This window comes from Paramacrobiotus metropolitanus, unplaced genomic scaffold (genome assembly GCF_019649055.1).
Source record: "Paramacrobiotus metropolitanus isolate TYO unplaced genomic scaffold, Prichtersi_v1.0 Parri_scaffold0000036, whole genome shotgun sequence".
Taxonomy (NCBI): Eukaryota; Metazoa; Tardigrada; class Eutardigrada; order Parachela; family Macrobiotidae; genus Paramacrobiotus; species Paramacrobiotus metropolitanus.
The window spans coordinates 51,709-78,243 of NW_026570256.1; the positions used below are offsets into that span (position 1 = coordinate 51,709).

At 45.3% G+C, this 26,535-nt stretch overlaps 4 protein-coding genes across 11 annotated transcripts in view; 2 read left to right on the top strand and 2 right to left on the bottom strand.

Annotated features, from left to right (window-relative positions):
* LOC129589721 (uncharacterized) overlaps positions 1–4,820 on the bottom strand; it is a 33,841-nt gene extending 29,021 nt beyond the window's left edge. The window contains exon 1 of the mRNA XM_055484564.1: positions 4,740–4,820. The gene's annotated coding sequence lies outside the window, so the exon portion shown is untranslated. The remainder of the gene's footprint in view (positions 1–4,739) is intronic.
* Positions 4,821–6,724: 1,904 nt separating this feature from the next.
* On the top strand, positions 6,725–8,840 carry LOC129589557 (mitotic spindle assembly checkpoint protein MAD1-like). Its single transcript, XM_055484358.1, has 3 exons — positions 6,725–6,856; positions 7,273–7,822; positions 8,341–8,840. The coding sequence occupies exons 2-3, from the start codon at positions 7,345–7,347 to the stop codon at positions 8,838–8,840; spliced, it is 978 nt and encodes a 325-aa protein (XP_055340333.1). The 5' UTR covers positions 6,725–6,856; positions 7,273–7,344.
* Positions 8,841–9,973: 1,133 nt separating this feature from the next.
* On the bottom strand, positions 9,974–12,348 carry LOC129589559 (uncharacterized). Its single transcript, XM_055484360.1, has 3 exons — positions 12,308–12,348; positions 10,986–11,560; positions 9,974–10,815 (listed from the first exon to the last, which is right to left on the bottom strand). Exons 1-3 carry the CDS (start codon positions 12,346–12,348, stop codon positions 9,974–9,976), a joined length of 1,458 nt encoding a protein of 485 aa, XP_055340335.1.
* A 1,799-nt stretch (positions 12,349–14,147) lies between these two features.
* On the top strand, positions 14,148–22,267 carry LOC129589587 (methanethiol oxidase-like). 8 transcript variants are annotated; one of them, XR_008690620.1, is made up of 4 exons: positions 14,148–14,681; positions 15,533–15,876; positions 15,944–16,061; positions 21,693–22,267. XR_008690620.1 is itself a non-coding variant. In XM_055484390.1 (4 exons), exons 2-4 carry the CDS (start codon positions 20,734–20,736, stop codon positions 21,880–21,882), a joined length of 987 nt encoding a protein of 328 aa, XP_055340365.1. In that variant the 5' UTR covers positions 18,949–20,292; positions 20,675–20,733; the 3' UTR covers positions 21,883–22,267. The 8 variants fall into 8 exon arrangements, 6 of the variants coding, with proteins under 6 accessions (XP_055340366.1, XP_055340365.1, XP_055340364.1 ...); XR_008690621.1 differs by lacking the exon at positions 21,693–22,267 and adding an exon at positions 16,288–16,306; XM_055484390.1 differs by lacking the exons at positions 14,148–14,681; positions 15,533–15,876; positions 15,944–16,061 and adding exons at positions 18,949–20,292; positions 20,675–20,777; positions 20,862–21,614.
* The last annotated feature ends 4,268 nt before the right edge of the window (positions 22,268–26,535 follow it).

A 26,535-nucleotide genomic window follows, 5' to 3' on the forward strand; every position in this document is an offset into this window, starting at 1 on the left:
ACTTAAAGATTTTGAGCCTCTCTCTGACCCCCGTTGGGATCATTTATGTAAGACTAGCAACTGTCCTGCCAGCAATGGTCCTGATAATTTATATTTTCATTTGTAAATACCATAAAATAAAATGTCATGAATAAATAAAAGAGGGTGGGGAAAAATAAACCAAAGAAAGGGGAACAACCGGTTCAAACCGGCTCCAAACCGGTTCGACTGAAAACCGGACCGAAACCGAGCCGAACCGGACCGAAACCGAGTTGACCGTAAACTAGCGCTATATCTTCTGCTATGTAAGGATAAGCTGCATGCCGGGTTGAAAGGCCGTGGTAAAAGTTTTCGCGTAGCGTTCTGCTGCCACCTCCTGGGAAAGTCTTCCCCTTCCACCTACGCGTCGATAGCGGTACCCGGTGCATTCTTGTTATAGCGCTAAGAAACCAGAAGCACGACCTCCATGGCGAGACGATTTGACCACATACCAGAGGAAAAGCGCTTTACATACCGTGTTATTCACATTTAAAGCCTCCTCCAAAATTGAAGCCTCCTCTACCATATAAGCCTCCCACCATTATAGTTCGAAAATTTAGTAGCCTCCTCCGTATTAGAAGCCTCTCTCCATAAACACTATAATTATAACAATGAAGCTAGTATAGAACCTCTGCTGTATAAGCCTCCTCTAGGGAGCTTCGAAAATTTAAAAGCCGAGGGCTTCTAATTCGAAAAACACGGTAATATAAGTAGTTTATGAGAGTCAAAACGAAATTTATGAGCATCAAACAGCATCCGTTAAAACTTTCAGAATTGTAGAACGAGATACACAAGATATACACAAACAACTAGTATGCAACAAAATTCGGTATAACCGACACTTCAGGTAGGCTATTTAATGTCCACAACGATGTCCTACGGCAGTGAATTTCTTAGGATTTTCGTTTCGATCCACCGAGCGCCGTTAACAGCCGGTCATCCGCTTGCGCGCGCTTTTCCTCTTCGGGGCCGCATGTATTGTACAGCCTGAATATTGTGGTTCAAAATGTGCTGCCACAGACATGATAGCCAAATCTGATGAAGACACCGAGGACATTCTTCCTTGATAACAGCAACTCCGCATGTAAACTCGGTCGTGATACTTTCGCTATCTTTCCAAGCGCTAACGTTACGTGACGTGAGTTGCACAGTGTTCGAGTTCATCACGAGTGGACGTGCTAAAGAAGGCAAAGTCAAGCGAAAGGCCAAGTCCCATTCCAGCCGCACTGAACTGCAGCAGTTTCCCGTTGGTCGTATCCATCGTATGTTGTGCAAGGGCAAATGCGACGAACGCATCGATGCTGATGCTCCCGTTTACCTGTCCGCTGTCCTGGAGCATCTGGCTGCCGAAGTCCTCGATTGGCGGACAATGCCGCACGTGACAACTGGAAGACTCGCATCATTCCGCGTCCTCTCCGACTTGACATCCGCAGGAACGAAGAGTTGAACAATTTGCTGGCCAGGGAGGTCCTTGCCCAATGACGCTCCAACGGTTTTGCCGAAGAAGGCTGCTGGTGGCCCACAGGAGACGCAGGCAAAACAGCTGGAGGCAAGGCCAAGGAGCCAGTCGCCGGAGGATTCTCTCAGCAGGCTTGAATTTCATAACCGGAAGTTGTTGGTCCACCGATGGTTTTGTTTTCCGTCGAATGAATCGTTGGCTTTGTCGATGTACATTGTTGTAAAAACGAATATGAGTGTAGTACGGTACTGTTATTCTTTGTGTGAGTTTCGGGGTTACGTCATGCGGCGTCAATAGTAACAGTTTTCAGTTGATGGAGCGGTTTCAAGTTGGGATGAGAAAATAAAATTCGCGGAATGTACACTTCACATTTATGTCATAGAATTGATGACCTTTTTCACGTGTTGAGACTTTTCGCGTGTTGGCAGCGGCGCTTCATTTTTTTTCCATTTGCTTCCTCTAGCACAAAGCGATCCGAATGTGGGTTTCATTAATATTTACATTTCCCACTGCCTTCACACGGAAGCGCTTGCACGTCGTCGGCTCTTTATTCTCACCCATGAAGGCACTCATCACACCGACTTATGCCATTCCGTTTCCACACTGGAGCGCGCTGCCGGATTCGTTGCTGATTGTGTTGACCTTTAACAGCGGTTCAGCGGCACAGCTAAAGGTACTCATCGACAAAAGCGGGTGTTGCATACCGTGTCCATGCGTGAACGCAAGAAGAAGATTGAAATCGGTGTGAACGATCAAATGGTCCAGGAGGAAGAAGTGCAGATTCAAGGCACCGATATCATTTCCGTCGGCTGTGGATCAGTCGAGTATTGCGGCGTCGGCGCGCTCCTTTTTCGGCTACATAATCGGGCTGATTATCTGCGGAGAATTGATTGCGTTTGAGCGATTGCAAGCATTTCAGCGCGAACTGCAAGCGACTGGACGGTGTGAATTTGAAGCAGTGGTGCGGTCGACCGCGGAGTCCTTGCTGACTGAACCGCTTCCCTCAGCTGCGGCTTTATCCCGTCATCCAAGAAACTGGGCACCATCGCCCAAAATAATTAAGGTCACCGGTAGATTGATGCCGTCAGTTTCGGGGCAACAAGAAGCAGCCAAATGCAGATGTTTCTGCAGCAAAACGATGTAAAGTTTACCGGTTCTTTGCGGAGTTTTCATCCAAATGGGATTATCCTGTACGCCGACACTCCAACGGAAAAGGAAGCATTAGTGTAAGCTCTTCGCGATGGCCGTATGCTTTGGGCAGTCAATGATGGTAACGACAATGTAGCTATTGCTGTAATCTCGAGTTTCTGCTTTGCTATCTTTTTCGATGTTGGAAGTGTTGGATGCAGGAAGCGATCAGTCAAGGACTTAAGGGGATTCATCAGACGGTCAGCGACAACCTTTCGTGTGGAACGAACATCTCGTCGTATTATCCTCAGCGCAGACGCACAATGATTGGCGGGAAAATATATGGACGCACAGTGAAATGGTGCCCGGTACCAGTTGGAATGAATCTCGCGTAAAAAGTAAGGGCGATTTCTCCGCAGTCAGATCAAGCGGGAAGATTGAAGGGGCTGACGGGTCGTTCGGTGATGCTCTGGTGGAACCGAATAGTTCATCCGTTCCCGGCACCTAAACGGCAGCTTCCGGTGACAGTGACTGGGTCAGATTTGATCTGCAGATTCGCCGTCATCATTAACAAAGCAGGCGGTGATGTGCTTCCAGATTTATCTTCCGGATAATGGGAAATCGCCGGCAATCAGAAGCGTGCACGGATCGTTCACTGGACGGCCCTATAATGAGCATTCCGTACAGGTATTCAAACCTGAAGAAGAGTTCGAGTGTGTATGAGCCCAGTGACGGCTACAGTGTTACAATCCGACCATTCCCCAGACAGCCTTGGAATCCTCCGCGATCCATAGTGGTACTGGTGATCACTTTCTCATCTATACTTTCGATGTAGAACGGCACGCTGACGACAGTACGCTTGGATAGCTTCACAATGAACCACCATCGTCCACCCGATGTCCGTTAGGCGCGGGCACAGGAGCGTTTCCTCCTGACACGACAAGGGTTGTGACGAAAATGCCAACGTTCAACACATCCTGTGTTGAACTGACCGATGGCTAGATTATGGTGCCGAAGAGAATTGCCTTTGATCGAATGTACAACGCTTCGGGGTCAGACCGTTGAGCAGCCGACAAAGTCATAAAAGCTGCAACGCGATGATTTCTGCAAGTTTACAAGCATATCAGCAATTTCAAAATTACTGTATATCTTGTTTGCAAAATTTTTCCAGGCTACAGTTATCAGTTTGGTTAAAACATACACAGCAGAAAGCTACAGTACAAAACAAAAACGATCTGAAGTCAAGAAAACTAAGAATCACTGCTCGTATTAATTTTAAAGATTGAATATCCATCAAAAATAAATCTGGCCTTGAATTTCATTGTTGGCACACTCACCGATTGTTTTCGCGGGTCTTGCAGCTGCATCGCATCGCTCCTCAGTGAAATCCAAATCATCTACAGGGACGACGCAGCGGTGTCACCATGCGCATGTTCCCACTGTCGTCGCGAATCGATGGCGCCGTCACTGCCGTCACTCAGATCTTCTCTTGCGTGACGACATCTTCGCCTCAGCATCATCGTCCTCCAACTTCCGACTCATGGCTAATTCGCGGCAGAGTTCCAGCACTTCTTGCACCTACTCAGCCAATGAAGACAACCCTTGAATGGCCAGAACGTTTCCAGCATCAGCGGCGTACCACCCAGGAACCCTGCGTCGCGAGAGAAGTGCTCCTGATATCGAACTGGGTGTTCTGCGAGAACGTGACGACTCCCAGCGAATGCGTAATCGGCATCTGCCACGTTGTGTGCTTGGACGGCGACGTCAGCGATGGCGTCAATGCTCAGGCTACATGCTCAGATGGCCCTGACGGGCGGACGACAAAACCGCAGAAATACCGTGATACCTGTGCCCGATGCCTCGATCGTATCTCAAAAACTACATACGGTTTATTACAGTTAGCCCCATTTGCAACCACTCTTGGGCTATGCAGATTAGGTGTTAATGCTGTTGAGCAGTTTACCTGTTAGTTTTAAACCGAGGAAAGGCTGGTTTTATTATCAAATTTTTTGGAAAAAGTAAGCAATTTCTGCATTTGCGTTGCTGCTACTCAGGTTGCTACTGCCTAATGAAAAACTACAATTACAGTCCATAGCCAATAAGTTTCGACAGTTGTCAACTTACCACCGCTTACCTATAGTATGTATATGCGAAGAACGGGATGGGGAAACAAAAAACCCGAGGAGCAGTATGTGGAAGACAACAGAGGATTCACTCAATACTGTATTCAACAGGTTGGTACAATGTACGTGTACATACGCTATTGTACGTGTACAATACAAACACAGTATGTCGCAATACTGCATGCAGACCGGCCGGCATAATTATTATAAACACGGCAAACCACGCCTCTATCTGCGCATTCATCGAATGGCATTCCGTACATTTTATTAGACCGGCCGTTTTAAATCACAGCGCTATTGCAGCCACCCAGGCCGGCGTTTGCACAGTTTATTTTTTGTGTTTAAATTAGATTATTAGTTGCTACCGCTCTTGCCGTGATTGATCGCCAAATGGCCCAAATCACTGAAATCAGCAGTTTAACGAGTGTTTGAACAGTTAACGAATGCTGAATATATATTGCCAGAGCACCCACAACGATGTCTTCGTCCGAGAATTTCCAACCTCTTCGCCGTCCCCCTTACACCCTTACTTCCGCATCCTATCCTCCCGTATTCTCCCATCCTCCACCGCCACCCACCCGCGAGTATTCTTTACCCTCCGCTGCTGCCCCTGGCACTCGCCCCTCGATGATCAGCGCCGCCAGCACCCCGCTGCGACCGGGCGAGAATCGGCGCGGAGTGCGTTCCCCAACAGTCAACCGCAATTACAACCAGCCCCGCGGCCGTCTGACGTTCAACGCGGAGAGTGTGGAGAATGGGACGGACGAGCAGCGGAAAACGGCACAGGAGACCCCCGCCAGTGAGGCAGGGGCGGGGAGACTGCGCGAGACGCTGCGCAGAAATCAGAAGTGGAAAGCTCCGAGCGAGTGTTGGCCACGTTTCGCAGGCTGGATGGGGCGCCCGTTGGCGAGGCGAAAAGCGGCGACGAGAATCTGCGAGGGGGAAATGGTGAGGAGCTCTCAGAAACTGTTTGCAGCGTTCTTTGCCTATTTTGATTTTTGATTGGGTTTTGTCATTTTATTCTCTACGCAGTGCAATTTCCGTCCCTTTTGAAGCTCTTAATTTTATTTTATAGTGCTAATTATTTTTTGCGACTATTTTAATTTAAAGTGGATATTTAATGATTAAGTTTTTTATTTTTACGAAATTTTGCAAGGCAGTCGCTGTTTGTAGTCGATTCCACTACGGAGAAACGAAGACTGGATTCCAGCGGCGAAATGAGCCTTAATTTCTCCTTATCGCCTGGAAAAACCACGGGTTTAATTAAGTTGGAGAAGGAGATCACTCGTGTGACTTTCGAGCGCGCTTTATTGAAGGAAGAAGTCAGCTTGGAACGATCGCGGACGGAGGAGAAACTGCGCATGCACAAGCAAGACGAAGACGTGAGTTACATTATCTCCTTTTGCATGATTTATGTTATTACGATTTTGTTATTTATCAATAATTATTTTTTGTTGTGTTTATAGGCTTATTTTAAATTATTTTCCTTGAAAAAATTTAATTCTGATAAGTGTTTTGATTTGATGTTTTGTTTTTGTTTTGATTCTTTTGTTTTTGTAAATGTTTTGATTTTTTCGATCATTTTGTAAGACGCTTTTTTCCGGATTAAATAGGTATGTGGAACTGTGACAACGTTGTGAATTTTGGCGATAAATTAGTTCTTTTTTTCTGCACAGAAAATCAGTGTTGTGGTTCATGCAGCAAAATTGAAATGTGCGGTAATTGTCGGAAAATTGAAAATATGTATTTAGGAAAATAATTCAGGAATTTAATTATATCTAAACGTAGGTATATTGTAAAGCGATTAGCGAGTAAACTGGACTTTGAATACTGCGATTTTTTTGCATATTTAAGCGATCTATTACGAGTATTAACTCCTTTTTTCTTGGCAGGCTGCCATGGCCAAAGCCGGGGAAATGTGGTCGCAGGTGGAGAAGATTCTGCAGGAGAACGACCGGCTGCGCGAGAAGATGGACAAGGCGGAAACGGAGGGAATCGCCATGCGGAAGCAGTACGAAGAGCAGATTGCCCACATCAAAATGGAGCATATGACGCGCACGCAGCAGCTCGACCGGGATCTGCGGGAAGCGCGCAGCGAGAACCTGCTGCTCAACGAGCGCTTCAAGACGTAAGTGGACTTTTGTATCCGTCTTGATTTCATGAATGCTCCGCTGACTTGCTCAGTTTCCGCTCACTCGGCTCTTGGATACTTTCGTTTTTAATTACTGATTATCAGAAGTATTTGCCATGTTAGAATTTTTGCATAATTTGTTTTATTTAAAACGTAGTGCAATGGCAGTTTTAGTGAATTAGACGGAAATGGTGTATTTGTTTGGTTTCTGAACAGTCTTTTGTGCTTCACTGAACTACCAATAAATTAAAGGTTAAATCATTTTCTGAATTTACAGTTTACAACGCAGCAATTAGAATAGATACGAGTAATTTAATAGGTGGCTATACCACTTCTTTTTGCATTCAGTGTCACGCAACCATCGATAATAAGCAAATATGAAAAATAACTGACACGCAATATATTGTTTTAAGGTACGCGATACTTTTAAACGGATCAAAAAAACCATCGACCAGTCGTCGAGCCGCCGCGGTGATCCGTCCTTCATGGCGAAACTACGCGATCTGGAAGAGCGGGCCACACGCAGCCAGACCCTGGCCGATAACTTCGAGCAGATGTACAACCGGACATTCTCATCGGAATCCCAATTAAAGACCAGCTTGGAGGACCTCCAGCGCCGCTATGAAGCGGAGACGGTGCGGGCGCACGAACAGCTGCAGAAGTTGACAGAGGAGAACGAGGAACTGCGGGCGGTCAAGGAGGAGCTGGAGGAGCGGCTGGGCGAGTGGACGCTGCGGATGCTGCGCGGGGAATACGATCCCACGCGGACGGACGTCGTGGTGGTCGGGGAGAGTCCGTTGGAAGCGGCGCAGAAGGAGTTCTTGGCGGAGGCGGGGAAGGTGTTGGAGGAGAACAAACTGCTGCACGAGAAACTCAACCAGGTGAAGATGGGCGGCGGATACAGCGGGGATGTAACGGTGAATGCCGAAGAGTTCCTGCGCGGTCCCGGGGAACAGCTGGAAGGTAAGTGTAACAAACGCCAAAAGGTCGTTTTTATGGTTTTTCTTTTAGCTCTTTTTGGGAGTCATTAAACAGGTTTTCTCTTCAAAAATCCGCTATTTTCTGATTATTATTCTTCGTTACAAAATGAAAGCAACGATAAATTTTTTCGCCATGTTAGGGTAGTTGCGTTGCTTTTTTTCCCAACGATACGGCGAAGAATACGGAGTAGGGTTACCATGAGCAATGAAGTATCGTAGTGCAAGGGCTCCAAATGGCCGTAGGAGGCAGCAGGAGTTGGTGATCCAGATAAAGATTTACAAGTTACGAGATATAATTATAAATTTTACTAACAATTTGTAATATGTTTTAAACTATTCTTATGTTTTAGAATAGTGTTTGGTTTTTTATTACTTAATGTAGTCGATACGGACGGTGCAGTTATTAAGGTTGTCGTCGCCCCGTTTTTTTATAAATGCTTGATGCGCTCAGTCCTTTTAGTACCGGGTCAAGTGTGCGTACTCAAATCCAGAATTTTTCAGAATTGAAGAAGCAGTTGGAGAAAGCGGAAAAGCAGCGTAACCAGGACACGAGTTTCTTCAAGAAGTCCATCCAGAGTTTCCGGCACGTGTGCCGCGACCTGCTGGGTTGGAACATCCGCTACGACGGCAACAAGATCGTCTTCCGCGTGGCTGACGCTCCGGCCAACGAGACCATCGTCTTCGAGCGGGAGGACGAGAACAAGCCGTGGGAACTGCGCAGCAACGACTACACCACGGCCAACCAGGTCTTCGTCAACGAGTTCCTCACCAGCCACCAGAGTCCCCCGGGATTCTTCGCCCGCATCATCCTCAAGATCCTCTCCGAGCGCACTCTTATTGTATGGATTCCCCCACTCCGTAAAGGCGTGGCTGTGATTTTCTTCTTATTTGATAGAGCCATTTCTGTAACATTTTGTTGTTTGTTTTTCATAAATTCTTTATCGGTCTGTATGTCGTACTTTGCCGGGAATGGTGAGTTAAACATTCGTGTGAGCGTTTAGAACTAATGCCTGTGTTCTGAAATAAATGCTTCAGTAATGATAGAGGCCAGTTGCAATTATGTAACCGCTGCTCGCCGGATAACGGAGAAACACCGGAAAAGGCTATCAAAAAAATAAGATTCAGCAAAACAAATTACATCAGCTGATCTTCAGGTGAAGTTACCATCACAAAAGAATTAACAAGTTAGTCCTACTCATTTACGTATGCAAACATCATATCATACTGGATAGCACTTACAACAAATATTACAAACCTGTTTGGAAAATTAAATACCCAGTAAGAATGGACCACTGCTACAGATAATTCTCAACAAAGTGGCGCCCGTTCTCCTCCACCAGCTCCCTCGATGTTGTGGCTAAAAATTAGCATAGCCGTGGGGTTACCGATCGCGGTTGCGGCTTTCTTCGTATTGTACGCCTGCTGTAAGAGCCACCACCGCTCATCAAAGGACTTCTACAGGCGGCGCAATGTGCCGACGGATGGTCTGCCAACAACGGGCACAACCACATCGCTTTTGGAATTTCCGGGTGATACTGACTACCGTGACGCGCAAGCCGCAAATAACCTATGACCTCACGCTCAGACGTAGAAGCTAGCCAATAGCTCGTGCACCGTTTATTATATTCGTGCATTCGTGCAAGCCGCGATTTCAACAATGGATATGACCAGATCCAGCAATCTCCTTTTCTTAACTGTGTACCGCTGAATTTCCATGATACTCGTTGAGGGATCTCACATTAGCAACGTGACCGTGTACCTGTTGTAACATGGTTGCTTATACTATATGTGCGAAGCTAATGTGCACAGAGTCCGTAAGCATTTGGAAATAAATATTTTTAAAAAGAATTCTGTTGAAAACATTATAAATTAGCAATTATGCAGCCTATGAGCGCAAAATTAGTTTTGCAAAAAGTCCCGATATCTTGGGGGAGCCAAGTTTTTCACACATCCAGAGCAACAAACTTTAAATCGCCGAACAACAAGCAGACACGTGATGTTTCCGTTACATATGATTATAATTTATAATTATATTTTGTCAACAAAAAATTGAAAGCACAAGTCGATATTAAAAGCGGGTCACATGTATGCTACCATATCCTTTATTTTCGATAGCCGGGGAGTGCTAAATGATTTAAATGGAAACACAATTGCCGTCACTAACAGAAAAATCTGTGTGAGAAAAGGTGATGAGAGATCCGTTCGATCGAGGAGAGTTTGAGCAATCGATTGGAATATAGAGATCTCTTCTTTTATATGCAGAGTTGCTGTATGATTTTTGCAAGTTGTAAATGGCGCCGGCATCCTTCTTCCATAATAACCGGGGATTTCTCTTTAACCATGTCCGAAACCAAGCAAACTCACATTCGCAATGGATACGAGCGACATAGTCACGAAAACGCGGTTGCGAACGCAGCAGCTTCTCCAGTCCGTACTCCATCGATAGCACCTGTAAATTTTGCAGGTTCGTAAAGGTATCCTCTTCTAGTGTACGAATCGTTGATTGCGCCAATATGATAATTCGCAGTTGTAGTGATCTTTTGAAATCGTCTTTGTGAATTTCCAAATTGTCGCACCAACTCAGTTGAAATTCCAGTAAACGAACAAAACGCAGCTGCATCAGCTTATTCGAGGCTCGTGCACTAAGGCAAGTTGACAGTGTGAACTGAACTACTTGGGTGCTAATGCGCACAAAATTGTTGTACGTAATGAGTGGGCCATCATTCAAACGCACTCGTACGGCACGAATTGGCGGTCTTGAAAAAGCAGCTGTCATTTGTGCGATTTCTTCGGGGGTTACAAAAGAATGGCAGTTTATTTCCAGACCTCGGAATCGCGCGCATATGGATTTTTTTCGCTGTATGGGGGAACAGTTGTTAGTGAACTGGGCGCTGCATTGATCTTTTGTCATTAATTTATCCGAGAACTCCGGGAGAAAGGAAGATTCAGCCTCACCGCCTTCCAGAGACCTGGGAACTTTACAACCACTTTTAGATTCGCAATTTCGCAATAACATCATCCTTTTAGTGTGCTGACGGCGAAAATCATATTTTTCTGCCAGGAAATCAAATCAAAACTACAGACAGATTTTTAGAACTCAACAGGACATGAAGTTATGTGTAGCTTCGAAATTCAATAAGGCTAACCTGCGCTTAATTCTTTGGGTCTTGACACTTTCAGCTTTCGTGGCGTGAGTAAATTTTGATGACGAACCGCACTGACAACTGGTTCTTCTTCTCGTTCCTCTACCTTTGCTATCGTTTTGCAGTTGTTAGAGATAGTTCTGCGAACTGGTCCAAGATTCGCATCCAAGCATCCGTATGCTATTTTTAGTCTAGCAATATCCAGAACGCTCAACTGGTCTCGCTTGCCAATCTTCAATGATCCGTTGACTTTGGGCATGATGACCGCTCCATTAGGATCATTAGGATTAGCCGCAAAATCACTGGGTGCGTAATGCATTATGGACTCGTAATCGTATGGCAAATTAAATACCGGCATATCAGGCAGAATATTGAAATTCCGCAGATCAACGTTTCGTTCGATATTGCTCGGGGCAACGTTGACAGTGACATAGGTATCTCGATCCGGACGGCTATGTTCGTGGTAGAATCCCAGTGCATGGAAAATTTCATGTATTATTGTTCTTGGAGACAAACAATTTCCTCCCAGTATGACTTTTGTGATTCTTCTGGGTGTTCTCCCGACGTCAGCCGCGCATCTAAACCATCAACAGTTTCAAAAATGACGAAAGCTAACGTAAGCGAAAGAAAATCTGTAAGAAGCTGGCGTAATCGACGATGACTGCTAATCGATGCACTATACTGAGTTACTGACTATAGTGTTCAAAATAGTAAGTAGTTAGCGCCATATAGCCTCACTGGTTCATCACAATATGAATACTTACTTACCCTGGCTTATGCTGAATCGAAATAAATTCTTTTTCATGCTCTCGCTTTTTAAACCTCACGCAGCCATGCGTTGCATTTTCTATGGCCAACAACGCCGTTCTTATAAGATGTTGTGCTTCAGCGTCTATAAAGGTCAAGAGAGTAGAAAATTGATCTCCTGATTATTTACCCCGGTCCTGTCAGGAAGTGTCAACTTAAAATCAGAAAGTCAACTTACGGTACAAGCGTTTGGATCTACAATACTTTTACACGTCTGCATTCTGTGCAGCTATCATATATTCCCTTATTCAGGGGAAACCTTAATTTTATGCAGCAAACAAAGTGAATCAGCAGCAGCTGACTCTGCCGAAACCAATTTGACTTCCAACCAGAACTAATTTTGCCCGCCGATTACTGTCCATACCAAAATCGGGTGCGATCGCGTATGGAACGCAGTTGCCGCTTTGGTTCCAGTAGTTATTGTTAAACATTCGACCAGTGGCCGAACCTGGTGCCTGAAACCTGTTCGAAGAGGCGTCATCCGGTAGCCACAAAATATCTTTCCAGGACGGCATCACTGATGCAGCAGCGGATGATTCAGATTCCGGATCTTTTCCATCTTCCCAAGCTGTTAATAAAATCATGACGTTGTTGAAATTGTCTATAATACACCCGATTCAGAAAAGTCATTGCTGTTCTGTATAGTAAAAATAATTACTTAAAAAAAAGTAGTTAAAAACTTATGATTATTTGCAGAACACAGAAAATGTCGGCGATTTGTGTCCTAGTTATTTTCGCATGACTGTACATGTATGTAGGTTTCAGCCTTCAGGGTAATCTGAGGGGATATCAGTCGTACTATTTTAGTAACGCACCTACTGATACTGGAACACCATGGACCCAGCATGGGAATGCATTTTGCAGCAACAACAATCTGCAGTAAACAATCAGTTTTAGCAACATGTCGTCATATGGTGTATCATTTTGAGAAACATTTTAAGTATCTGCGAATGCAGTTACGAGTATTACGGCATCCACGTGAAGAGCCAAAATAACTAATAAATTTAGCATTTTGCTGCACAGTTTAATCCTGCAAAACATGGTTTTCGACGCTCGCATTTTCTACAGTATTGCAGCTTTGCGTTTTTGTTTGTGATGTAGAAATGGGCTACAACGTATTCGATGACCTAAAAATAACCAGCGGCCCGCGTGGTGATGCATGCAGGAAACGAGGGCGTAGTGTTGGGATACGATCTATTGAGAGCTGGTCCCATTCATTTATTCATTTTCGTATTTATACACAACTCCGATGACCCGCGTTCTGTCGTCATTTACGACAGAATCTCATATATACTCGTACAAAAGCATATATACTCGTACCCTTTCCCGCTCTTTGGGCCTTAAAAATTGTCTTATTAACTCATCGGTTATGAATCACGGCTAACCGTAAGCTACCTGATGCACGCTTTTGCATTTGGAATTTGCACTGTGCACCGCACCACGGTTGTGCCACCTCGTGCTTGATACCTAACTGGTAACGTCCAATAACGAAAAACAAAACATAAAGCTCTAGCTGTGACTGGGAGTGTCCTCAGTTTCGGTAAAATGGCTAAACGCGCTCAGTGCAGCTTGTCAACGGCCAGTTTCTGCTCCAATTTGTGAGTGGGCTACAACGTATTCGATGGTGCAGTATACTCAATAAAGCGATTTAATATTTGGAGTCGCTCGACTGCCCATCCTACAGGTATTCGAGGTTAATTTTTCGGCTTTCACAGTGGTGGTGCGGGTTAGCGAGGAATATATCTTCTCGTGATTTCGCCTGTGATTAATCGTAATTAAGCAGCGTAATGTCGATACAAAATTCGCGATAAGAACAATTACCGTATAACCTGATTTATAGAAATTTACCAATCTTTTGCTGCCTTACTGGACTTAGCAATATCTGAGTTTTGCGGCAAAGCGGCACGCACCGGCAAGCATGCAATTTCGCCGGTTAAAAAGGGAAGCGGCAGAGCAGCCAACACCTGCTAGTTTAATACAATTGTTTTATGCATGTATGTATTATTCAGTATTTATACTGCATTTACGGATTATTTTATGACGCCATAATGTTACTATTTTGCATTTTTTAGTCAATAGTTTTATGGTTAAAATTTACTGGACGTGTAATCTGAGTTGCACATGAATGTGGCATGATTATGCCAAGGAAGTGGACAAGGCGTATGACGCAATACACCAAATTAGCTAAGTACAGCATTATATTTGTACTACTATGTTTTTCACCTTCGTTTACAGTTTGTACAGTTTGTGTTTATTCTCATCATCAGTACTTACTTTTCACCTCCGCCTGAACAGTCAGAATGTTTACTGTGTGTAAGCCGAGTGGTGGACACGTACGTACCGGCGCCTACGGAAGTGGAACGTCTCAAAGCGAGACACAGACCGGCAACTGTGCAAAACCGGAATACTCTATAATCACTTTGTCAGATCGCCGGTATTGAATTAAGAGTTTTTAAGTAAACGAAAAGCTTAACCCGTCTTTATCAGGTTGCACTGTCAGTTAGTGGCGATATTTGCCAGGTGTTTTGGCAAATTTCCCTGAGGCACTTCACATTTCACAGCGTTATTTTTTCTTTCATAGCAATAATTATAAAAAAAGGTGCTCCTGTGGTATTTCATCGCTGGCTCATTCCCATCTGGTGCAGTGCCGAAAGATTGATTAATTGTTTTTTTCAAATCAAATATTATTGCGGTGTCAGATAAAATTAGATCATGTCTAGCGGAGGTTGTTGTGGAAATGGCGATCAAGTTCCGTCGCCGCTGCAGTCCATGTCGCTGCCACGGGAAAAAATTTTATACGTTTTGTGTCTCCAGCCGGAAAACAACGAGCACAATAAGCCGGGATATTTGGCAACAGTAGATGCTGATCCAGAATCCAAGAATTACGGAAAGGTATGTTGCTTTTCATTGTAATGCTTTCGTAATTTGTTGTCTCTCATCCTCATCCATTTTAGTACTTCGTTTGTACTTGTATTTCGATACTTATTAAAGGCATTTTTTTCCGTGTTGCTGTTACTCCTGTTCTCTGGAAAGTATTCCAGTAACCTGAGAATTAACTGATGTTTGGTACACCGTACACAGCGTACAGCACGTATTACTTGTCAATGGACCTGTTTGTACAAATATTTGTACAGCATTAAAGCTCAAAACATAGTTGGGAAACTTGGATTAAACAAAACGAACTGTCCTTTTATTATTTTTTGCGGTTGTCCTTTCGAGATCATCTGAATGATCACTATGCACTGCATTATGTTGCATAAAAGTGATATATTCACAACATAACTGCCATAGTAAATACTGGCAACCAAAAGTAACAATTTTCCTTCATTACTTTTTATTAAAATTAATTCATTGCCCTTGATACACTTTCAAAACAATGAAAATTTCTGAGTAATAAACGCATTATAAAGATTTTTGCTGACCTTGCCGATAGAAAAAGGTCTTGTGTATAAAATTTCTGGCATTATTTAAAAACGTGGGTATGCAATATTCTAAAGCCTAAAAATAACAAACAATGAAGAATTGCCAAAAAAATAGATGTGGAAAAAATAAATTTTTTTAGAAAAATTGAAAAGTAAAATTTTTTCCACAAATATTTTCGAAACCCTATGCCACTTAATGATTATAATTTGCACTTTATTCGTTTTTTGGCGGATCTTACAATTCGCACCCGTGATACTGTACATACAGATAAGTTGCACTATTCACGATATTATACGGCAGTTTTGCTGTCATACTATCAGGTGATCCATCGCCTGTACTCCTCGGATCCCCGCGATGAGCTGCACCATTTCGGATGGAACAGTTGCGTCAGTTGCCGGCATCCGTCCATTACGCGCCGCTTCCTCATCATCCCCGGTCTGCAGAGCGGCAACATCCACATTGTCGACGTGGCTACCGCCAACGCGCCGCGCTTACACAAAGTCATCGATGGTGCCCAGATTGCCCAGCGCTTTGACATTCAGTATCCGCACACCGTGCATTGTCTGCCGTCGGGAGAGATTATGATCTCCTACATGGGCGATCAGCAGGGCAAGGGCAAAGGTGCCTTTCTGCTGCTGGACGGCGAGACCTTCGAGCCGAAAGGGTTGTGGAATAAGAACAGCCATTATTTTTAATAATGCAGTTCGGAAAAGCGGCAATTCTTTTTATAGGTGGCCTTACTGTATTATGGCTCGTTACGGCATGGCCGGCTAATTCAGACTTGTCACCAGGAGCGGATGCCAATTTCTCGGTCCCAGCCGAGCGTTTCACCGTTTCAGCGGGTCACAGGTAACAATACATCCTCGGTATGGGAATTAAGAGCACCAAATATCGGCATTCTCAAGCTGCTACTGTAATTGACCTTTGTAATAAATTTCGAAAGATTGAAAGGTGGAACACATTTATACACTGGAATACATATACGCGGAATATGCAATGATTTTATCCAACGATTCTCTTGAGCATGTAAAAGTTTGCCGTTTTTTGTGCTAATTAAGCAGCATTAATTTCGTAGCATTTAATGGGGCGCTCATCGGTTTCCGTCATCACTGGACAAACAAACATCTATTGAAACGAAAATGATTAAGCATACAAAATTCACCTGCCCGTGCACGAATTACTAAAAACTACTCACGTCAAAAACTCAGTAAAACCCACAGCACGAACAATGCCCGCTACCAGGTGATCGCCGCATCAAAGCGTCGATCAAAACGAAACTATCAAACTGTGTACTAGTACTCAGTTTATATATAATAGTCTATACAATTATGGTTATGGTTAAACAAACGTGCGCCGCATTAGTAACCAAAACCGCACCGCGCTAAATCTAACAAAAACATCCGCGCCAAAAAAGCACTGAACGCCTTATGTTAAAACTTACCGATTCATTCCCTTTTTCAACGGAGACGGCGATCGTGATTTGCGGGTCACCGTTGAGCGAAGAAATCTGGCTCCTTTGAGGCTGGTGCCGCCAGTATTCGGTTCCTGACGCGGAGAGATTGTCAGATCAAGATCATGATGCAAATCTGCCGCGACAAAATTGTCTTCCCCAACGAATTGCAAACAAATCAGTAATGAGCATATCTGTGTTTGATACTTTGATATTGAAATATTCAATTGATATTGAGTTATGTTTACCGGCCACCAAACTTCGTGATTGTCAATCTTTCCTTTGTTGCGGTGGCTGCTGCACTGATGGCTTGCCAATTTTGCTTGATATCCTTCACTTTTTCGGCCCTGAACACTTTCCGCCAATCTCCACTTTTATGATCCGCGAGATAGTATTCACTGGTCAAAACGACAGTTAGCTCCATTCCAGTTGATCTCTAGTGTCTTGCTGTACAAAAAAAGGGTTGCAGTTAGCAGTACCGTACTTAAACGGACACAATCAAAATGACCACAGTTGCATGAGTTTTTCTCGGAATTGTCGCATAAGGTCACAACTGTATGAGGCGGTACTGTCTGGTTCTTGAGAGTATATCGTTTGGCGCAGTGTTATTTAATTGAATTATCCTCTTAAGGTACGTATTTTTATTGATTGGCGCGCGACAATCTTGTGACATAACGATTTTTGACTACGTCGGCTATGCACACCGTCTAGTGCTGTGCAATTACGTATTCCGAAGAATAAATAAACCTTGTGCTGATCACTTTTGTTTTCCAATCGCAAATGTATCACTGTACTTACTGCCGCCGAGGAGAAAGTCCTTTTACTACCTTTAAAATACTGTTAAATACTTCTAAAATTTATATGGCGTGGACATTTTGACTATGTGATTGTCGAACGCCAAAATTACTTACATAGTGCATCCGATTAAACCTGCATTCCTTTCAAAAACTTTTGTCTTGTATTTATGCTTATAACAAGTCAGAAAATCTCAATCTACCGATATTTTGTTAAAAATTAAATTTTACCTTGATTGGTTTAGTAGGCATCGCAAATAAGTATGTTCGAGAATATATCCGTAACGAACAGCCTGGTCGCAAGTTTTTGCGGTAAGAGAGGCATTTTGAGCAGACGTTTGTGCGTGATCCCTAAGACTGATGGGGTCTTCCTGCAGTGCAGTCATCTTTGGCGCACATTCAGGAAGATTCACGCATCCATAATGGTATACTGCAACGGAGCCAGCACATCTCCCACATCGGTAATTCACAGTCATTGATTTGTCAACCTGGTACAATACCGTACGTACAACGCTGTCACTAAACCCTGACATTCTTGCCTTTCATTCTTTTATTATAATGAAAATTCATAATGCAGACTTTGGCGACAGATCTCGGACGATGTGGCTAAAGAATTATACGAATCGTAGCTCATAGCGCAATCTGCCCAGCCTCAGACGTTGCTACTAGCTGGATAAGAAGGTTGACAAACAGGCCAATAATAATGTTGGCTGGAAACGTATGCTCCATAGTGGATTCCACGTAATATTATTTGTATGTTGAATGACTTTTGAATACGCTATGGCTAAAAATGTACAGTAAGTACTTATTGCAAAATAAACTTCACATGTTCGTACGTACGTACGTACGTAGATATTAACTCTTTACTCGTATGTACTACATACGCTATTAAACGTGCAGATTTCGGTCAGTCACATTATCTGGTCGTACTATGTATGTTCCTATTCCCGTTCCCGATAACATAATTATGAAATTCAGCGAGTGAACTAATCGGTGCGCATAAACATAATCGATATTATTATTTACTATTAGGTATCGTGAAGTACGCAGCATCGCGTTTCAACCGGTACTGAGCCCATACTGAGAGTTCCAGCGTTAACCGGTCACCATTCTGAGCTTGAGTTCTAACAAGATAATGAGGAATAATTTAGTCCCTGTATTCTGCGTGGGGTTTAGTAATAGGTGGGACTTCAAATGCGCACACACAGTCTACTTTATGCAAGTTAATATAGAATATCATGGGCGGAACATACCATTTGCAATGTACAGTACTATTTGCAGCTGACAGCTTACCGTGTAAACTGTTTACTGTATCTTCACTGGCGGCGCAGTTACCGAAAGCGGTGGCGTAACGTTCCGTAGGTTTTCCAGTGGCTAAAATTAATGATTTACCCCCTTACATGTACACTTCGAGTGTGTCTGTCAGGATGGGAAGTTGGATCAATCAATATTTGAGCTTATGAAAATCGCCTTGAAATTGAGCGTTGTGCATACTGTTTCTGTGCACATGGGATCGATCGCCTCTACACAAGTAGGCTTATGTTGCCAACATAGTCACGCACAGAGTAGGTGTATGCAGCGTCGTGGTCGTTGCGCATTCTACGTTTTATATGGAGAAGCACTTTTAATAAAAAGTCCCAGTTACGCTGCAGCCCAGAAATATGCAATTTAAATAATTCTTATAAGAGAATATTTTCTTGCGAAACAGTCCTTTGTAGTACAATCAACTGTATGCAGGAGCAGTAACAATTTCTCGCAGTGGACAAAGGCCTAATTACTTTACGAGGGTTGCATTCGCAAGATGGAAAATTTTTTGATACCACGCGTTTGCAGAGCTCCCCTTATTACTGGTGTCTATAACCAATTCGTTGTGGATATAATCGATGCTGATTCAACGTATCGTGGGTATGTATGTGGAGTTGACAACGATCAGTGCATGGTGCGAGTTGGTTCAATGCACAAACTGCAGCTGATACCCATAAAGAGGTTGTGCTTAGCTGGTCCCCAGGAGTGCAAACAGCTCGAAGACGTCGCGGAAATGATTGACGTCCTTATCAGTGCGGAGGAAAGCCAACCCGAGTCATGGCAACCAGCGCACATTATTACTGGCGTTGGCATTGCAGATTTTTCATTGGTAAATGTCGAAGTAACACTGCCGGGCGGTAGAGTTAAGCGCTACTGGATACTTGATATTACTAGTGCCGGTTTCAAGCGTATCCGCCCACGAGGACATCTAGGGCCCGTTGTGAGCTCTCATTCGTTTCGTCAGACGTTAATTCCTCTCTCTAAAATCATGCAATACTCTGTTGACGTCACCAATAAGCTGGAAATTATAAGGAATATGCCACGGTTTCACAGCTTTTTCTTGGAGAAGACGGATCATCGGATTATGTTTCTTGGTGTCAGAAACGATTGTATCGCTGTGTTGGTGGAAGAAGCTTACCACAGGAAAATGACGGATAAGGAAATCACCAAATGGTCAGCGTCAGCTATTAGTTCGTTTTTAGAGAAATTTCACCAAGCGACGGAGCATATTGCCGGCTGCGTTTTGCAAGAAATGCTCACAATTATTGTGGCCCAAATCGGTAATAACACTAACACCTTCAAGTTTCAACTTATGTTAATGCTACTTTTATAAGCAATAGATATGTGTGGAGGGAGTAAATTTATCCCATAACATAAAATCCAGATATCGTGTAATAGAAATTTTAACGATTGTGTAACAATGTAAGTACAGATTAGATTGTCGGGACCGACGGACCGCAACCGATGCAGTTCAGTCCATGCCTTTCCGAGAGAGCTGCACGAATGAGAAATGGCATTTAAAAGAATCGAAGTGAGCGTAATTGATAAAAATTAAAACCGAAATTAATGTTACTTCAATCAAGAGGTATACGGACCCAGCGCACCTTGGTAAATCAGACCGCCAGCACATTGATTTCGCGGGTTTGTGCGTATTCTAGCGGTCAGTTTTTGCTATAACGGCTCTACAAAACTTCCGCCGCTCAGAGCCAGTCAAAAAATCTCGAACCAAGACCCCGTATATTAATAAAGGTTTTCATTACTCCGGGGCGATTGAACGTTTGCACATCAGGGGTGAAAATTCTATAGTTACGGTATCTGTCTTTCCGGCGTTTTTCTCCTTCGTTAAACATGTTAGCGCAGCAACCCTGACTTCGGATAATTTTGAAAATCTCTCACAAGTTCATATCGTTTAGAACTGGATGCACCGTGTGACCTCCGACTTAATGATTTGCGCCCGGAAACTGTTTTGCTGATGTTCAGCTATTTGGATGTTTACGACCAACATCAGCTCCGCAGGTAGCACTCAGCGTACATGTCTGCAAGACGAAACATCTTACGGAACATCCGATCTGCAACAATATTTTGGTATTGCTTTTTCAGGGTAGGAAAATATTTTAATCACTTGTTGTCCTCGAAGACAATTCGGCAGTGTTTATTGCTGCCACGCCACCGTAGGCACGTCGTCGACGTCTTGAATAAATATACATCCCGTGGAGCGGATTCTAAAATGGCTTATATAATTGGGAATACTATAACTGCAGATGTGAGAATATTGTACTTAACGGGTAAATGGAAGGAACGTCTGAACACACTATCGTTGATTCTGAAAAAGTTGTGCGTGAAACTGGATTGGCTAATAATTGCCAACAATTCTACCCTGTTGTTCAATGAATTTCTGGAATTTCCGGAACCGTTTCCCATGATGTGCATGCACAACTTTGAAACTGTAACAGCCAACTACATGCCGGCCATTGCATACACGAATTATGCCCCGATCTGCAGGCATATAGTGTTAAAAAGCTGTTGCTTTAATAGTAAATCTTCGATATGCTTTACCACAATGCTGTTAGTTAACGAGGGCAATTCTACATGGTTTGCACCAAAAGGACGATCACGCCTCAGATGTTGCCGTGAACCATTTTGCATTAAAATTCCTTATTGGAGGTACAGTTTTAGTGAACCCGCCTCGTCCACGTTTGCAGAAGGTTTTCAGTTCGCGCTTGCGAAATTTTGTCCGGAACTCGAAGAAAGCACGATTAAAGCCTTGCTACACTGGCTGAAATCTGTGAAAGGGGCAAAAGTTCGTGAGCCAAAAGCAGGCATTTGGCCATTTATTCAGCTATCTTACACACTGTAAGGCTGCGGGGAATTTGTGAAACATTAGTTAAGAATTTATCAAATAATTATTCAAAGGCTGCTGTTAACTTACAGGTGGAATGAAGAAATGCCCATGTGCCTCAAAGACGTTCTGCGACATGTTTCCAAGAAATGTTCTGCAAAAAGCTTAATTTTACAAACGCTCGCTTTACTGATGCCATGCAAGACTGAAAGGCGTTGCAAAGATGAGACCGCGTCAAAAGACGATACTTCCGATAACCACACAACAGATGCTGAGACATGATCAACTGCTTCGGGGATCGAATGTAAACCGGCCTATGCTACAGTACATCTTCTGTGCAGATATAGTACTACTACTCTTGCCTTAAGTGAAAAGCAAAATGCACGACAGTGGCTAGAAAGTGGCTAGAATCTCTTGAGTTTTTCAAATTGTTTTCAAGTGTTTTGCCTCCACTATCCTATGTTAGTCTTACGGCTGTGTTTGAAATTGATAACGAAGTCTCGAACTCCTAGCCCGTACTGTCTGAGGAGGTTTTGAGCGTGCGCATGTAACCGGCAGGAAGGTGGAATGGGTTGATGATGGCCGGACGTTCAAAGAAATCGGATCTACTTTGCTGCAGCCTGCCGATAAATACGTGCATTTAAACTGTCCTTCTTCTCTCTAAAACAAATGAAAAAAAATAAAAGCCATATATTTCCAGCTGTATGCTATCGTCGGAACTCGGAAGAATGATTAATTTTACTCTCTGTCAGAGGCGTACGACTGCGCCTGGTGCGTACGGTCCACACTAAACGTACTTGCACCTATTGCTTGCCGTTATCGCCTCTCTCGCTGTACGTACGTGTGCTGCTGCACTGCACTCATCCGCTGAAGCGGATATACGCAGCGCATACACTGAGCCACACTTGCTCTCTCGTTCCTCTCTCGCGGTATGACTCAGCGTCCATACGCTCGCGTTGGATTGAGTCCAGTCTGCGCATCATCACACAGCTGACGGCACACAGCACGTGGTTGCCGCCAGTTGCTTCTTTCACGCCATGAGACGCTCAAGAACAATTTTTGGCATCAACTTGCTAGTTTAGCCATCGGTGCTTTGTTCTTGCTTTCCTGCTATTACGCAGCATTGTTTCCCCTTTATTTGTCAATAAAGTGCACTCGTGATCTCCTCGCGCTTGCCTGTTACATGGTGAGCAGATCGTCTGGTCTTCTTTCGACGGAACCTTTGAGGAGACGGTGAAGGCTCAAATTACGGAGAACTCGTGAGGAACGTGAAAATCCTTGTCAGATAGATTGCTGAAGCAATCCCTGCCTTGACTTTGATCGGATTGATCGCATCGTCTTACAGCTGAGGAACAACGGGGATCACTGAAGTGATTCTTGCCCAGCTGGTGAGCACAGTTTTCTTGGTCTCTTTCACATTGAAGAGCATCCCAACAGCACGGACATTTTCTTCTCCCAACTGACGGATCAGACTCGAACGAGAGTCTGCAGCGCAAACGGATTAATCCTATAATACGGGGACCTTCGCTTTGAACAGCGACCCGCAACTTTACTCGCGGATTTCAGCTCGGAAACAACGGATTTCCGACCTTGGACGGAGTAAATCGAGCGGAACCGACACCGACACCGACACTGGTAAAGTAACGGTTCTAGGTCGATCTTAGCCGGATGCCGGGATATCAAACTCCTACGGCACAGTACGGACCACTGAGTCCGGCCCCGACGCCACCGGCGCAACAAGCACCAGTCCAGCAACAGACGTGGGCAGGCGCGGTAGCAGCAAACCTGAATCCCCCGGCACCTGGAGTTGGAGCACCGTTAACAACTACGGCGGCCCAGGTTATAGCTCGGGCGGTAATGCAAGCACTGCATGTTCAACAATCATGACGAGTCGCGCTGAATTTATGAATCGGATAACAACCCGAACCTTCGGTGGTACGACGATTGGTACCGCCGATACTCGACGAATGGCCCGGTTGGCTCGATTAATCCCTTCTGGAAGGACATCGTGCCACCGCCGCGCCAACGCCAACAGGCTGGAGGCTCGGGTGGCCCCGGTAACGGAAGCCGGTCGCCCGGCCAGGGAAATGGCGGAAACCGCAACAATAGCGGCGGGAACCAACAAGGTTCCACGGCATACAGAGAACCGTTGCCGCCCCGCCAGTCGTTGAACTCGACGCCACCCAACAATGGGTCGGCTCGAAGTAACTCCCCGGGAAACGCCCAAGGTCGATGAGCTCCGGTGACTCATTCGACCTCCAACATCCAACCGAACCACCGGACAAGGATAACCCGACTAACCAGCCGCTTACCTACCGGAACCAACTGAATTTCCCTCCGACGATTGAGGAAGGCACTCAACAGATAGACGCCGTTCTCCAACTGCTCGGGCTGAACTACAATAGTTCAGTGGACGACTTCGCAAAAGCGATGTCGACCTCCACAAAGGAGGTAGAGACAGCTCGGAAGTTAGCTGCTCAGCTCGGCGTGTATGTCAACAACGGTAACGTCGAAGCTTGGCCCGGGATACAACAAGTACTCGAGGCAACCGACCCAGCGCATTAACTTGGCGCCGGAACGTCGGAGGTCGGAACGCAGGAATTGCCCGACCTAAGCAGCGCAAACAATGCGACTGCGCCGTCCGTCACACAAAGCGACGTAGCACGGCCCGGCCACGGAAGTTGGACCGGATTGCCGGTGAGGATAAACTCAACCGAGCAGCCCAGACGAGGCCCAAGACGTGGAGGACCGGGACGCCGATCCACGCACCGGGGCAACAGAAGCTTCCCCAATGTATCATCCGGACGCGCATCGGATAGATACGCTGCAACAAGGGCAGCCGTCGACCTTACCGAAGAACCGGAAGGAATCGAACAATGGGAAACAGTCCCATTGGAAGCACAGGTACCTGTTTACTCTCGGCCGGGAGAAGCGGACCTCTTCCAACCAAAAGAGCAACCAGCTAGAACGATAGCTAGCCCTCGAACATTCCTGAACCTCGACTACATGTGGTCAAAATTGAGACCAACGGACGTCTCAATGGAGGAAAGGATACTGGCTCAGGCACAACGGTTCGGAACCGCCAAACTACCGAAGGACGGAGTAGCTAACCGACCTGAAGTACAGGAAGCGGGTGAAGTCGGAGTCGAACTTACACATGGTTCAACTCAACAGTCAGCCGACCACGGACCGGTGTCATTAATTCCCATCAAACCAACGATACGGGAAGTAACCTTCGAGAAGGGAACCCATAAGAAACCGAAGACAGTTCGAGCTTGGACACACGAAATCCAAGTCGGATCCACGCCCACACTGGCGATGTTAGATACCGGAGCGGAGACTTCGCTCATCGAACAACGGTTTTGCGAGAGAAACGGTCTAACCATGCAACCCCTCGGACATTACACCAAAACACTAGGTGTAGGCGGACAAGTCGCCTTCATGGTGTCCCACTGCTGTACCGCACCTGTAACAATGCAGGGCTTTACGAGCCACCATACATTCCACGTCCAGCCGACCGAAGCGGACATTCCAGTACTGCTCGGATGCGACTACCTGCATTCGAAGTTCACTTTCGTCTTAACACCGATCCCTACTCCGGAATAACCGGTAGGAACGACGGTAGTGCAGTCTATCCCGATGCCAGAGGCATCGGGCAAGTTACCAAGTGAAGCAAGGATAAGTCGGATTGATCACCCGGCGGACCCTTCGCGGATTTGCCGTGACTGCTGGAATAACAACCGGACTCTGCTCGAGGAACTTAAGCTGCACAACGCCATCGAAGCGTACGAAGGGCGGAAAAGCACCGGCACATTAAGACCGGCCAGGACTGTACTGAAGTCTATCCCGATACCAGAGGCATCCGCTGAAGCGGATGCTCTGAACCTAGAAGAGGTACAACAAAGGTACCGAACTTGGTTCTCGGGATCTCGTTACTTTCTCGACCAACGGACGTTGGAGATGGTGACCACTCTGCGACAGAACGGAGCGGTAACTTATGAGCAAATACGGGACGCACAACAAACGTGTGAACCTGTAATCGCCCTCACGGACGACATAGAGGACGAAGCATGGGAATGGGAAGACGACCGAATTCCGATCCATCGACAGTATATGGAATACGGACTTCCTGTCCCACGGCCCTTGGAAATGCCTTGCCAGGAACTAGGCTTCCAACTCTTTGCCTACATGCAGCGAGTTCAGTTGCACGGAGAATCGGCAACGACTGCATTCTGGCAACGGTACGGCGAGGATACCGCTATAACGCGACATGTTCCCGACCCGTTACCGCCAATCGAGGAGCATACTCCGACCACAGTGCAATTCGTGAGTAGCCCGGCGATACCTCAGGACGACGTAATCCTGGAGAAAACCGATAAACCCTACCGGTGTACCATCTGCCAAGACAACATTGACGGAGTGGTACGGACCATAAAGGATAATCACGACCTAACTTGGTCGGACGACAGACCGTCGTCACCGTCACCTCCGCAACAGGAACGGAAGGTAGACCGCTTTCGGAAGTCCCAACAGACGAGCATCCGATGGCTGAGCGACATAGGCTCACAGCCAACCGACCTCGAGAATCAGGACGGAGCAAGTCGACCTACCCAACTGACGGACATGCCGGACCAAGATGAATCGACCACACAGGTCGAAGTCGGTAACATACCGCAAGCCGAACAGGAAAACGGAACAACCGTCGAAAACGAGGATTATCAGTCGGACGACTCGCATATACAGAATACGAGTGATTCGGCGGACACCGACTCCGATAACCGACCTTCGGAAGAATCCGAGGAAGAAGATGACGACGAAGAATTCGACCCGTCAGTCCGACACTGTAAGACGGACAAACCGAGCATAAACGACTCGGATGATTCGTCATCGGAGGACGAAGAACCGACCTACGATGTCCGACTAACCACAGCATTG

What these genes read in the sequence shown, in the direction of transcription:
- LOC129589557 (XM_055484358.1), top strand. Translation starts at nt 7,345, where the DNA reads ATGGCGAAACTACGCGATCTGGAAGAGCGGGCCACACGCAGCCAGACC. An exon ending in TCCCGGGGAACAGCTGGAAG is followed by an intron (nt 7,823 to 8,340) that starts GTAAGTGTAACA and finishes AGAATTTTTCAG; the next exon opens with AATTGAAGAAGCAGTTGGAG.
- LOC129589559 (XM_055484360.1), bottom strand. Translation starts at nt 12,348, where the DNA reads ATGGAAAAGATCCGGAATCTGAATCATCCGCTGCTGCATCA. An exon ending in AATCATCCGCTGCTGCATCA is followed by an intron (nt 11,561 to 12,307) that starts GTGATGCCGTCC and finishes TTGATGGTTTAG; the next exon opens with ATGCGCGGCTGACGTCGGGA. An exon ending in ACCCAAAGAATTAAGCGCAG is followed by an intron (nt 10,816 to 10,985) that starts GTTAGCCTTATT and finishes GTGGTTGTAAAG; the next exon opens with TTCCCAGGTCTCTGGAAGGC.
- LOC129589587 (XM_055484386.1), top strand. Translation starts at nt 19,258, where the DNA reads ATGGAAAATTTTTTGATACCACGCGTTTGCAGAGCTCCCCTTATTACT. An exon ending in AATTATTGTGGCCCAAATCG is followed by an intron (nt 20,042 to 20,674) that starts GTAATAACACTA and finishes CATATCGTTTAG; the next exon opens with AACTGGATGCACCGTGTGAC. An exon ending in ATTCAGCTATCTTACACACT is followed by an intron (nt 21,615 to 21,692) that starts GTAAGGCTGCGG and finishes GTTAACTTACAG; the next exon opens with GTGGAATGAAGAAATGCCCA.